General features: G+C 29.9%; 1 protein-coding gene across 1 annotated transcript; it reads left to right on the top strand.

Moving 5' to 3' along the window:
• Positions 1 to 11,716: 11,716 nt before the first annotated feature.
• On the top strand, positions 11,717 to 12,675 carry LOC116774881 (zinc finger protein 624). Its single transcript, XM_032667661.2, has one exon. It carries the CDS (start codon positions 11,717 to 11,719, stop codon positions 12,671 to 12,673), a length of 957 nt encoding a protein of 318 aa, XP_032523552.1. The 3' UTR covers positions 12,674 to 12,675.
• The last annotated feature ends 1,378 nt before the right edge of the window (positions 12,676 to 14,053 follow it).

Raw genomic sequence — 14,053 nt, 5'->3', positions numbered from 1 at the left:
TGGATGGGTGTGCCGTAACAGATGCGGTTTTGCTTTGTACCACATTTATTGGGGTCCGATAGACCCCGTCATCGTGTTGTTCGTAATTAATGCCATCAGTTATGCTCAGTTTGTATTCAGCCATTGAATGCCATATATATATGTATCAATAAAAGAAATGAAAATAATATTCTCTACGTGTGGAAAAAATTGAAGTTTCTCAGTTTTAAGGATAACTGTTTTCTTGAAAGATTATATTAGTTTATAAATTTATGTGTATGTTTTTTGTCTGTTTGTGCGACTTAAAGTTTAGAATTAGTTAAATATTATAATGTGATTTAAAAGATAATTTTTATAAATAAATAATAGATAGATAGTCGTGGTGGCCTGGAGGTTAAAGGTCCGCCTCCCACACGTGAGGGCGCGGGTTCGAAACCTGGCAAGTACCAATGTGATCTTTTCTGAGTCATATGTACTTTCTAAAAGTATTTAGACACTGCTGACACATGGTGGAGGAAAACATCGTGAGGAAACCTGGTCTTATAATTTCAAATTGTAAGATGGAAATCGCCAACCCGTCTTGAGCAAGCGTGGTGATTAATGCTCTATCTAACCTTCTCCATGTGAGAAGAGGCCTTTGCTCAGCAGTGGGCTCCGATAGGCTGATGATGATGATGAAATAATAGATATACATAAAAAGAGATACCTTATTTTGATTGCGTTCTTGAAAAACGAAAATATTTTAAAAATATGATAACCTGTGTTTTCTGTATAATGATGTTTTTGGAAAATAAAATATTACTTTGAAATAAGTAAACATGTCGAAAAGCTAGGGCAGCGCTAGTGAAAACAGCCACTCCTTTATATTTTAAAGCTTTTTATTATACAAGTAAATACAAACACTTAACAAATTATATACTAAAACCTTCCTGGAGAATCACGCTATCGAGTGGTGATAACTGTTTGATAATCAGTGCAGCAGTTTTTCAGTTGATCGCGAACAGACAGACAGACAGACGCGGCGGAGGACTTTGTTTTATAATATATATATATATATATATATGTACATATATGTATATTGATATCAAGCTTTTATTTAAGTATATATCTGCATTAGTTTATTAGTGTTTTCAATACAAAATCTGCAGTTTATTTTCTAAGATGTCTTTGAAATATTAAGATATATATTTTTTTGCACAAATACTCCTGACAGCATTATTAGAACTTCACAACTCGTGTAATAGAAAGCTATCTACATAGAGATGTCATCGAATTCGTCACAGAGCATCGCCCCTTCACAGGACTTAACAATGTCAAATATTCAATTACCATGTCGAAAACAAATATGTTTAAATCGAAATTAACTATTATTAACCTTATTTATATTATCATAAGGCTTAATATCCGATGTTGAAGTGGATTCGATCATATCGAGCACTTAGTATAGATGACGTTAGTACATTAGCCATTGTGGCTTCACAACAAAGACGTTGATGCCATAAGTCAACGATTTTGAAAAGGATACCAAACAAACAAACTGCTGGAACATATAATATTATACTCTATCACAATGCAATAAGGTCTTTGTATGTGTATATATTATTTTGTAAACAAACAATGACAGAACTTTTGGTTGCGTTCGCTAAATTGTATTAACATTGTCAGAAAAGTTGACACTTCACAGATATTTGTTCTTAAGCCGATTATCTTGTACTAATATTACAACAGACAGGTGTTCCGTACACAGTTAAGAGGGAATAACGGTGAACTTAATTAAATGTTTACAATACTCACCTACATTGACTTACTTCCTGTTATTTTAAGTAACCGTATTCTGATATCTATATTCTGGTAAATATCTAAATATTGATGAAAGTAAAAGTTAATTACACGGGCATTTAAAATTAAAGAAGGTTTTATATAAATTGACATATATCACTGTTATGATTGTTTAATTCTGACAGATATTGTAACCTATAATAAAATGACGTGGCCATTAAGGAAAAGGAAATTCTGATTGCATTACTAGTATTATTATAGTAGAGTATTTCATAGTGTTTATTCAATATTCATAATATGAAATATTCCGTAGTTTATATTTGGAATGTAAGTGTACGAAATTTAAACGCTCTTTACATTTACCCGAGGTTTTGGCGGCAGATGTGCGGAAAGGAGATGACATAGATGTTTAACCACAGACACCGTGACATACAAAATAACAATGCAATATAAATATAAATCTATGTATAAGACATTAGGGTGTACGTGTTTACAGTGCTAAAAAAGTTAAGATTTCTAAGCATTAGCATTTATTTCTCTTAAGCATTCAATTTAAATAATACACATGACTATTTAAAAAAAGAATACAATTTTATTTTTTTAATCAAATTAAAACAAACAGGATCTTCATTTATATTATTGTAAATATATTTTTTTATTCAAACAAATATAAGACTTATTCTGATTTAATGATAGATATTTCTAGACGTTTTAAGAGTTTTCTCAATTCGAATACCTTTTGACTCTTGAGGATAATATTTGTCATATTGATGGTAAAGAATAGAATACAAGAGATCATCCAACGGAGCGAAACGAAGTGGTGTCATCCCACGCACGTGTCCTTGTAAAATATAATACGTATTACGAAATATAATATAATGATAATATACTATAGAAGTATAGCTATTAAAATCTATAGTAATAAATTAAATTGTTGGTTTTATACGAATAACTATAGATGTTTTTGGAAGCAATAATATAAGTCCATTTTATATATGTGTATTTCATATTAAGTCGGTCCTAAACAGGGCTTGCGTTAAAAATGTATTACAATGGTTTTCATATAGAACGATAAACGATATATGATAATTTTATAAAACAATTATACGCAATTTACAAAGATATGTTAATATTAAAAACGAAATTCAGTTGAAAAATATATATTTTTTTAACATTATTCCCAGTTCTCATTATAACTTGTGATTCTTTTCGAAATAAGACAATCGGAGATAAAATATTTTATTGCCAAAGAGTTGATCTTATCCGTCTTAATATGTCGACGTTGCTTTTTAAACATCAGGGGTTTGAAATACATACGGTGATCGATCACTGCGTTTAAGTTTCTCAAACGATACACAATATATAACAATAAATATTTAATTATGAATATCATATTGCTAGTATATTGCAGTTATTTTTATGATGAAATAAAAAAAAAAAGTAAAAAAGAATGTTTTTTTAAATATCTTATAAAAAGAAACGATTATTTTTTTCGAGGACATTACAATTATTTAAAAAAATCGTCTTAAGTTATACCATCGTATTAATAATAAAGTGATAATCTGTATGTATGTATGTTTGTATGTGTGTATGAGTTTAAATTATTGTATATAATTCGCAAGTGTTACCCATCAAAGCTTTAACCCTTGTCGGTTCCTGATTGTGTGACATCTGTCGGCGAAAATACAGACAAAAGTTAACCACGCCCCAGCGGCACTCGAAGAGGTTCCCGACAAGGAGGATTTAATGGTCTTGATATTTGAAATCTCAATAATAATATTATAACAACTAGATTATCCATATAAATTATTATTGAAAATTTTACTAATATATAAAATTTATAATTATATACAATATAAATGCAATAATACTTATAAACATCCATATATTATATTTATTGTTTATTAAAAAGTTTTATTATCTGTATCGACGAAAGTGTACATATTTTTTTTCAAATTCTATTTTCAAAACTGTTTGTCGCTTAAATCGTCACAATCGGCAGTCTTCAAAGTAAACAGCAACAATAAATATCTATAGCCTTATGCCGCAAACATGCGCCAAGCGTCGTTTTTACGTCAACACGAAAATGAAATTTGAAATTTTACGGTAAAGAGGCTTGTCCATTATCAAATTCAATACGCAAAATGTACTTTAGGGAACCTTTTTACTATTGCAATCAATCAAAAACATACTCAATGAGATTTATATGAAATTAGAGAGAAATAATATCAAGTACAAATATTATTTATTATAAATGTTAGTACTAATTACTTTAAAGACGCTTCACATCACGTAAGTAAGCTAATTTTAATCTTATACACATATGCATATAAGATCCAAATTAGCTTATGTATAATCATACTGTCGAAGAAGTCATCTCAAATGTATAAGTAGTTCAGTGAAAATAAATATGTCTAAGTGACAAGTCAGAGGTAACAATGCCATATTGTCGGCATAACAAAAATTCGCCACATCAAAGTTAATATCATCTACACCTTTCAATGTGTACGCCATTGTGTCTTTGTATTGAATTCGGTTAGTTCAAAGTTTCGGCCTCTTTGCCATCCGCTTGTCTATGGTAAGTGTTATAGAGACACTTATAGTTTATGGTTTCATGTCCAACGATCATTTTTTTTTTAATATGACACTATAAAAAGCTACGTTGAAATCACTTTACACACTAACAACCAAGTGTTTTGTCAAATATTTATATAATTGTTGAATATGTTATTAAAAAATATAATCACATTCTATAGATACTTCTTATTGTATACGTTAAGAAAGTTTTCGTATGAGAAGGAAAACGCGTCATTGAACACGTAGGCCTTATAAAAAATGTCGTTTCTTCAGTAAATTTGTATTAAATGTAAAAATCTCAATATTTTTTGTTACTACCAAGTGTCTCATAAAATTCTTTTGAAATTGTTCCATTAATATAAACTTATATAACATAATATAGGACTTATCTATATTATTACTCGACAAAACCAAAACGGTTATACTTTAGTATAAGGTCTCCTGTGATTTCAGAACGTTTATATTGCATTCAACTTTTTCAAAAGCACAAATTCCTCCTTACAAGTTTATTTCATTTTCTTTATGAAAAATCAAAATGTATATACTTAATTCGTGAATATTTTAAATCATTCGTAGGGTGCAGTAACGATTATTTTTTATGTAATTATTAAGAAAATAATTAAAATGTATCAATTAATTATCCGTTAAATAGTTTTATTTTGTTAAAAAGATATATCTTCAAAAATCACATGTCAAAAATATTAAACGTATAATATTCGTTTATTCAGTAGCCAGTGAGTGTTCAAAACCGAACTATCTAACTTTTTCATTATAAAAACCTTAGTTTCAGTCGAAGCTATTCTAAAAATAAATTAAGTAATAGTTATGATATTGTAATCGATAAAACAGAATTCAACCAATCAGAAACATACAAATAAACATTATGTTCTCGCTGATTGGTTCAAATTATCTACAACGCTAATTTGAAACCAAAATGGAGACCAAGTAAATGATGTTTAGTTCTTCAAAAAAAAAATATGCTGATTGATATGTAATTAACTGAAATTATATCTTTAGAAAGAGTTGGCATTGTTTGCTAAAAGCCTACAATGTTAAAGTTTATGTTCACATTATATATATATATATATTCTACTGATAAACTAGTTGACTAGGCACCCATCTGTTTCAGATTTGGATAAGACATTGCAAATATAATTTATATATAATCTTTCAAATACATATATCATTCTTACATGTAAATAAATAAGATATTTATTTTAACATTCATTTTATGGTCACATTTATTTCGCATTTATAAAACTTTTTCTATCATATATTATTAGTAGACTAGGAGCCAGCCACGGCTTCGTACGGACTTTTTATAAAGAATATGAAATAGCCCATTTAATTTTGAGAATTATTAAACTTATATTATGATAACTTTCAAATTGTACGCACGATTTAAATGATTTAAAAAAAAATTCTCAAATACTGATATAGGCTTGAAAACGAAGTAATTTATTCTGAGAAGATTTAATACCGTATTTATGTAAATAGCTTTCCAATAAACGCTTTAGGAATGCCAATTTTTAAAAGTTGTAAAAGGGATATAATATGTTATCCTTAAGGTATAGACATATGCCACCGCGGACTTGTCTGTACACCTATATAAGTTACATAATTCCACCATATATTATTTTGTTATAACTCAAAGACTCTAGGCGGCGTTTTCTTAAAAGCTCTCAGACGGCTCATGTTTTCCCGACATCTTCAACAAATATCGTTGATGTACACACAAGTAAATACAAAAACTTTACAAATTATATACTAAAACTTCCCTCGATAATCACGCTATCGAGTGGTGATAACTGTTTGATAATCGGTGCAGTAGTTTTTCCGTTTATCGCGAGAAGACAGACAGACAGATGCGGCGAAGGATTTTTTTACAATATGTGTTGATGATATGTACTTATATATTAAGTAGGCGTAAGTGACGATATTTAAAAACTTTATTTTAAATTCCATCACAAAGTTACCTTTACGTTTAAAAAAGAAATAATGTCAAAATTTATATTTTAGTAAACACAAGGTATTCATTATTCAGCCTACTTGAAACTCTTACGTAACAATAAGACTTTGTTAAAAACGTAATATACGTATTTAAACGAAATATATAAAGTAAAAAAAAATACAGAGGAATTAACAATCTCCACTTTTTTTTAAAGATTTATCATTTGTACTGTATTGCTTTTTTTGCGAAACACACAGTACAATAAAACGTATTTTCCTTAATCAGGCAACACATACTTACAATTTGTGTACACCAATGTACTTAATAATAATTTTTACCCCACTCTACCCTCATCTCCCCTAACTTAAACCCCTCCCAAGCCAGAAATGACCCCAAGTTAAGCCCCCAGTCACGCAGTTCCCTGACATTGCTTTTTAAATCAATTAGCCTGAACGCATTCGACCGCAAACCGTCTACATGAGACTATGAAAAATCGACGACGAAAAATTTTGACTTATGGACCGAAGATGAACAATATCGAAAGAAGTTATACAAAATTATAATAAGTACACATTAGTGATGCACATTGTTACAACTGTATTTGATTGTTAGAAAAATTAATTACACAAGATTCTATCCTTGCTGTCCTTCAAATATATTAATTTCATTTTTAACATTTTAAATATTAGATTCTATATAAGGGTTTCTACAAGATTTTATTCAAATTTAATCGATGGTTTTCCGTGATAATGTAACAGACAGACAAACAGACATTTAAATGAAACTAATATTTTCGGATATACCACGCTTTTTTAAATAATTTTAAACTACATAATCCCCACGTTTCGGTTACTTTTCATCAACCGCGAAGACAGCCAGACGAGACGAAAGCGTCTGTCAGTTGATCTTGTTATTTGTCACCTACCGCCATTCTCATATACATTAATTTAATTATCTAAGTAAGAGGATTGCAACGGAACATTAAATTATCCCTAACAATATTTTTGCTATACAATAGCATGGCAGGTCACCTAAATATTTTCAGAATTTTAAATTCATTTACATTTAATTAAAACCGATTTCATAATTTAAATAATCGTTTAAATTTAACAACGACGAGTTTAAAAACTTAACATCATAATTGTAAATAGCGTTTAAACCCGGCGTCAGTGAGTCTTTGGGAGTAATTTCAATGGAGACGTTGCACAATGAGATGTCAACAATTTTAAATTTATGACTCATTTTGTTCTTAGTGCAGTTTACCCATTGCGGTCTCTGAGACCACACAGATTACCACTATTATACAGGATGTTATAATTATTATATGACACAGTTAGAAAAATGACATTTAATATATATTATTTAATTTCTTCCGTATTAATGAATAAAATTTCATTAAACCTATAGTTTATAGACATTTCTATATTGCTGTTAATGATTATATTTAAACATTTTTTTTTTTTTGAATTATCGTAAAATATTTACAAACACCCTGTATAATCCATTGACAACTTCACTAAACAGATACGGCAATCAAGAATAGTATGAAAAAAATGTCGAACCAAATAAATATTATATAGTCACGGTTGTACAGAATTCCACTAAAAGGTACATTAAATTATACTTAACAAAAGATTTATATGATTTTTATAAAGAAATTAAATATGTGCCTATTATCAGTGAGGTTGTATTAGATGTGAAGTTATGAATGAAAATGTTTTTTTGTTATCATTCAAGTTTGTTTCATTCTAATGTGTTAATAGTGTTGTGAATGATAACTGACTAGTTTCCGTCCACGGCTTCGCTCGTGTCTTATATACATATATATTTGTATTTCTACTCTGTATTATACTGTTAGCGTGTAACAGCTATGTCCTTTCTTAATATTAAGGTGTTACTTATTAGTCAAGAAAAATAATTAAGGTCATTTCGATTCGAAATTTAAATGTTTCCTGGATTATCGTCACCCACATTTATCCTGTCCACAAGCTCTTTTATTATGAAGTAAAAGTCCCATTAAAATTTGCTCGGCTTTCCCAAAGATTACCACAGTCAGACAAAAAAATCAAAAATATTTTATATGTATCTTGATACTATGAATTTAACTTTAAGATCTTAATATTCAGTAGTTTTGCAGTAACTAACGTCTTCACCATACTTATAATTTTTTATATTTTAGTTATTTTCAGCGGTAACAGCATATTTTCGGTACAATTACAATATTTTTCAGAGTACAATGCACTTACACTGCGTTCGGAAATACGATAATATCGTGAATTCGACCAATGTTAATAGACACTATAAGGGATATTGAATAGTAATTGAATTTAACAGGATATACGGACTCTGTTCAGAGAATGTGCAGCACAGCTTTCTCACTTTCAAAAATATTCTCAATGAATAACCTAATATTTTCGTATTACTACACTTTTTTTATTATTGTGAACGATCACGGGCACAAGAAACGGGAATGACATCTCGCGTGTCCGTGATCACGGTTCCTGCAAAGTAACCGAAACGTCGGGAGTGTGTTGCTAGAATAATGAAAACGCTTAGCACATACGAAAATATTAGTTTTATTTAAATGAATACTCACGAAGGTCTTAGCTGTCATTAGATGTCAATTCCCAATAGTCTAATTGTTCAAAGACACTATGTTACCGCGGGAAATATATTAAAACAGTTGCTTGCACAAATTTTAAAGTCACATAATGTTACCGTATGTATATAGTCTATCAAAAAACAATTTACTAATTGATAAAAATGAAAACTTACTTTTCTCTTTTTTGGGAATTAATAAATGTAATCATGTAACTACGCATATTCTGATAATCTTCGTATACTTCAAGCATTTTTCACGCGAATTTGCATGCATAAATACATATTTTATGTTGCATATAATCCGGTCTCTAATAAATACGTGAATGAACAGCAGATGCAACAACCAAAACACTAGTCCCGGAATCGAGGTCAAATGCACTTGAAATTGTTAAATTTTGCTTCATTAAGATAACCTTAAACATTAAGAAGCGACCAATAAAAGAATTATCCCATTTCTGGGTAATAAAAAAGTATAAAATATATTCGTCCATATAATATGCTATATTTTTTTATTTTTTCTGTCGATAATTAAATATATTTGTACTAAATAACTAATAAATTCTAAGTAGGTATAATAGTTTGGATGGGCTTTCAAATATAGATTATAACATAAAAGTACACCAATGAAATCATTAAAGTTGCGTTCAAATTAAAAAAAAAAATCATGATAAAAATAATATTTAACTGTATCAATGATCTTAAACGATCGATCATTCGGACTTTTTCGTTCTCGGAGTTTAAGATTTACTTCTCATTACAAAGGCGTGTTCAAAAAACGTTGAACTCAAGAAATATAAGGACGTTGTCACACGTGACGTGTGATGTATCGATAGCTTTAAATGTAACTTATAATGATACAGATTAAAAAAAAATATATAACCTATCTTCCTTAAAATTATTTGGAATATCTAAATTTTAACACATTTTATAACTAATATAAATTCAAATTAATTGCGTTCTGCGGTGCGGCTGCGTTCAAATTAAAACAAACCTTTAGGTTTAGAAGTTATAATGAGATTGGATGATCATTAACGACCTTAATACAATGAATATTATGAAGGATTTAACTTAATGTTTTTTTCTTGATATACTTTCTGTTATAACATTGATATTACGTAGACCCTTATAGTCTATAATGCCAACTGAACCAAAACCTTTATATTTACAATTTGACAGTGTTGTTCTAAATAGCAATGTTTTTAATGTTTTCAAGAAATAGCTCCCTTTGTAACTGTACGTAAATTAAATATATGAGACTGATGTATCCGAATAATTAGTTTCGATTAGATATAGTAAAATTGTTAAGAAGAAAAAAAAAATATTTTTTTTTTATTTACAATTTACTTAAAAAAGTATAATTAAAAATGTTATCTTTATCTACATTCATATAGATTTCTAACAGAACAAACACTATAATATAATCATTTTAATTTTAGAAGTTTTTTTTCTTCTAGACTGTTCCAATATCAATATAATCTACACCAATCCGTCAAATGGTACAAAATTTGACAGATGGAGCGGAATCCACATTCGTTACAAAATTTTTATCAAAAAACATGAAAAGGCTCGCAATCAAGAGTATTGTAACAGAATAAATATAATGTTATTTTTAGTTTGATAGATTCAATCAATTTTGTGGATGAATCGTTTTGTATGAACTAGGAAATGTCGCGGACGAAATATTCACTTCAGCTTTTTAAATTGACCACAGATTGATATAATAGAATATAAGTAAAATGTTTTAACATATTATTGAAACAGATTAAATAATACATAAATTTAAATGGTAAATTTTACCTTAATTAAACATATGCAAGAAAAAAATTTAAATACAGATAATAAATATCTTAGTGTAAAAGAAGTTGTATCTGATATTTAAATAAAAAAAGAAAAACATATTATTTTAAATCCTGGAGAATAGTTTAAGATAAAATATTGAAGTACTTTTAATATTTTTAATAAGTGCTATATAATAGTCTTAAAACTTCATTTACTTAGCTATTTTAAATAACGAGTAAAAAGCTTTCATCGTTTTTTAATACTCTTTTATTGTGTTATTATATATGAATGATATTTTTAACAAAATTTTTAAATTAATGATTAAAAAACTATTTATTAAGGTTTTTTTTTCGGGTAATGAGTCTTCATGTCATTTTATTTCCGATATAGGAAGAGCCACTGAATTTATGAATTAATTCAATTATATCGTTGTATATCTGTTAAAATATACGCTAAAAATCCCTATTAACTAAGTTAAAATTAATTTCAACTTTCAAGTCCACTGTAACTGTTTTTTATATATATATATATATATATATATGCACCTATTGTTGCTGTATATAACAAAACCGTATTCTGAACCGCAACAAATAAAAAAAAACATTAAAACAAACACGCTAACAGCTGCAAGGGCGGCCAGTGAAGCGAGATGCTCTGCCCCCGAGCCCGCCTCCGGAGTACGCACAAAAGTCAACATAAATAACACCACACACCCCTATCTCAAAGACGTGACATTCCACTTGAAGCGAAAAGATCTATAATAAACAAAAAACACAAACAAACTTCAATTCTACGTCCATATCAATAGAGTTGGCTACGTTTAAATCGTTCTGATGATGATACTTAGAAAAAATATTGAACCATTTCAAGTGTGCAACAATTGAAAAATATTGCATCTCTTTCGTCAGATCAATGGCATCGGTTATCCCTCTACTTCTGGTCGCTTTTATTAAATTTATTGTTAAAGCAATGTATATAAATTTGTAGCATTGGGAAAGGGTCCCAGTCTGTTAGTCGATTGCGTGTGAGATCTACTCGAGGCTCGTAGAAATGTTTACTGTTAAACAGAACTACTCCAGGCTGTTCAGACCTTGGGATGTGAGTGAAAGCGAAGACATTGAAACAAAAACAAGTGAACAAACAGAGTTACGAGATGCTGCAGTTAAGATAAAGAAAGATATGAAACGCGAGAGCAGGTTGAGGAAAATACGGGGCGTCTTCAAAAGAAACGATGTCAACCAAGACGCTACAGTCTCCACGACAACCGCTGATGATGAAGAGAGAACGCTTAAAGTCGAAGGTGTTCCCAATGAACCCACTGATTTATCAGATTCTCCTGTAGCCAGCTTAAGCTTATGTTGCGATAGATTACTCCAAGAACCAGAGAAAATGTCAAAAACAGATAAAATCAGAGATATCCCAAAAACACCAGACAATGTATATCCGCAAAACTTATTCCCTCAAAGTATAGTGTCATCAAATATGTATAATCCCGGATACATACCTGATTATGTAACATCAGACATAGCCCAAACACTCGGCGTGCCTCCAACCGATCCCCTATTACTGGAATCACTGGCACAAGGATACGCGATGGAATTAGAATACGCCAGAATACTCCAACAAGAAAACGAAGCGAAGCTCCTGAACGCCAGGAAACAGAGACCAAAGAAATACAAATGTCCGCACTGCCAAGTCGGCTTCTCCAACAACGGCCAGCTGAAAGGTCACATACGGATCCACACAGGAGAGAGGCCTTACAAGTGTGACGAGAAGAACTGCGGCAAGACCTTCACGAGGAACGAGGAATTGACGCGTCATAAGAGGATACATTCAGGAGTTCGTCCATACCCGTGTCCCACTTGTGGGAAGAAGTTCGGAAGGCGTGATCATTTGAAGAAACACACAAGAACTCACTACATGCAAGCCGAGAGAATGATGCCAGTGTTCGTACCTCTGACGGCCGTCCAACACGTCGCAGGATTCCCATACTTATATGGGTATTAGATAGAAACCAAGTAAAAAGTATTACGATAATCGGAACAACATCAATTAGTTTTTTGCTTGTAAATATACGTAAGTAGAATAGTATAGTATTTTTATACAAATGAAAATAAAGTATTTTATATGAATATTCATGTCGTTTTTCTAAAACCAACCCTTTTTACTGATTAGCGTCTACAAGCTGATCGCAATACATACACGCATATATAGGATGCACGCATAGCACGCATAATAGCATGTTGACATGCATATGTCTTTATCGCATATGAACTTAATAGATTGTATTAAATTTAAATAGATTCTGATCTTTTAGAGCAAAACTCACACTCAAGCACATATATTCCTTGTTCGTAACAAATTTTTGTATACTATATGAAATTCCTATAACAATTTTTATACATGTCTAATCAAAATGTTGATAGTTATAACTTATTTGTGTTTCGTCAGCTCGTTACAGAAATAAAAAATATTATATCTTAATCTAACACTGTTTTTGTTTGTTACAAATAGATTTTTTACTGTATTTCTAAACAACCACAAAATTTAATCATTGCTTTAATATTATTTGAGTATGACTAATCAGTATTTGTAGGTATATATGTTACTGTAAAATATCGAAATGCGATAAATCTTAAAATTATCGAATGAAACCTAAGATTTACCTATTTTGATTGTGAATGTTCAAAAAGGTATTAGTTTAGTTTAGGTTAGGTAAATCCTCACTGTTTCGTTCCTGAAGCCAACATCTAGCAGCTAAAAGCAGTAACACCTAGCATGCACTGAAGTGAAATGGTAAAAATCCGAAAGAATCGTCCTATTATCAACATTTACCTATTCATATCGGTAAATCCTGAGTTTTACTGGAAAATCTTAAAAAATACCGTAGTTAGAGCTTTTACAGTAACATATATACTTTATAATATGCCGATGGATGCTTCAATAAATAGTAACATAGCTCTATATATATATATATATATATATATATATATATATATATATATATAACTTACATAAGTCCTTCTTTTGTATATGTATATGTCAGAATTTTACATTTTACATTCAGTTTATCCAAACAGTTGTGTAAATACATTTTTGTTGTTAAATTTGAAATACTCGATTGGGTAATTGATTTCGTAGAGTAACCTAAGGCTTTCACAGAAAGTATATAAAAACAACATAGCTAACTACTGTATTGGAATCGTAAGGCGAGTTGTTTCATTTGTCTGTTTCGTAAAAAAACACTGTTATTTAAAGCAACTAATATTTTTCGTATATACTACGCGTGCATTATTTTTTGCTAAAACTACGTACACCCGACGTTTCGGTTACTTTTCAGCGACCGTGATCGCGTTTGCCCGCGGTCATTAACAAAAAATTAAGCAA

This window comes from Danaus plexippus, chromosome 23 (assembly GCF_018135715.1).
Source record: "Danaus plexippus chromosome 23, MEX_DaPlex, whole genome shotgun sequence".
Classification (NCBI taxonomy): domain Eukaryota; kingdom Metazoa; phylum Arthropoda; class Insecta; order Lepidoptera; family Nymphalidae; genus Danaus; species Danaus plexippus.
Note: the sequence above shows the minus strand (reverse complement) of the source record. Positions and strands in the feature narration are given on the sequence as shown.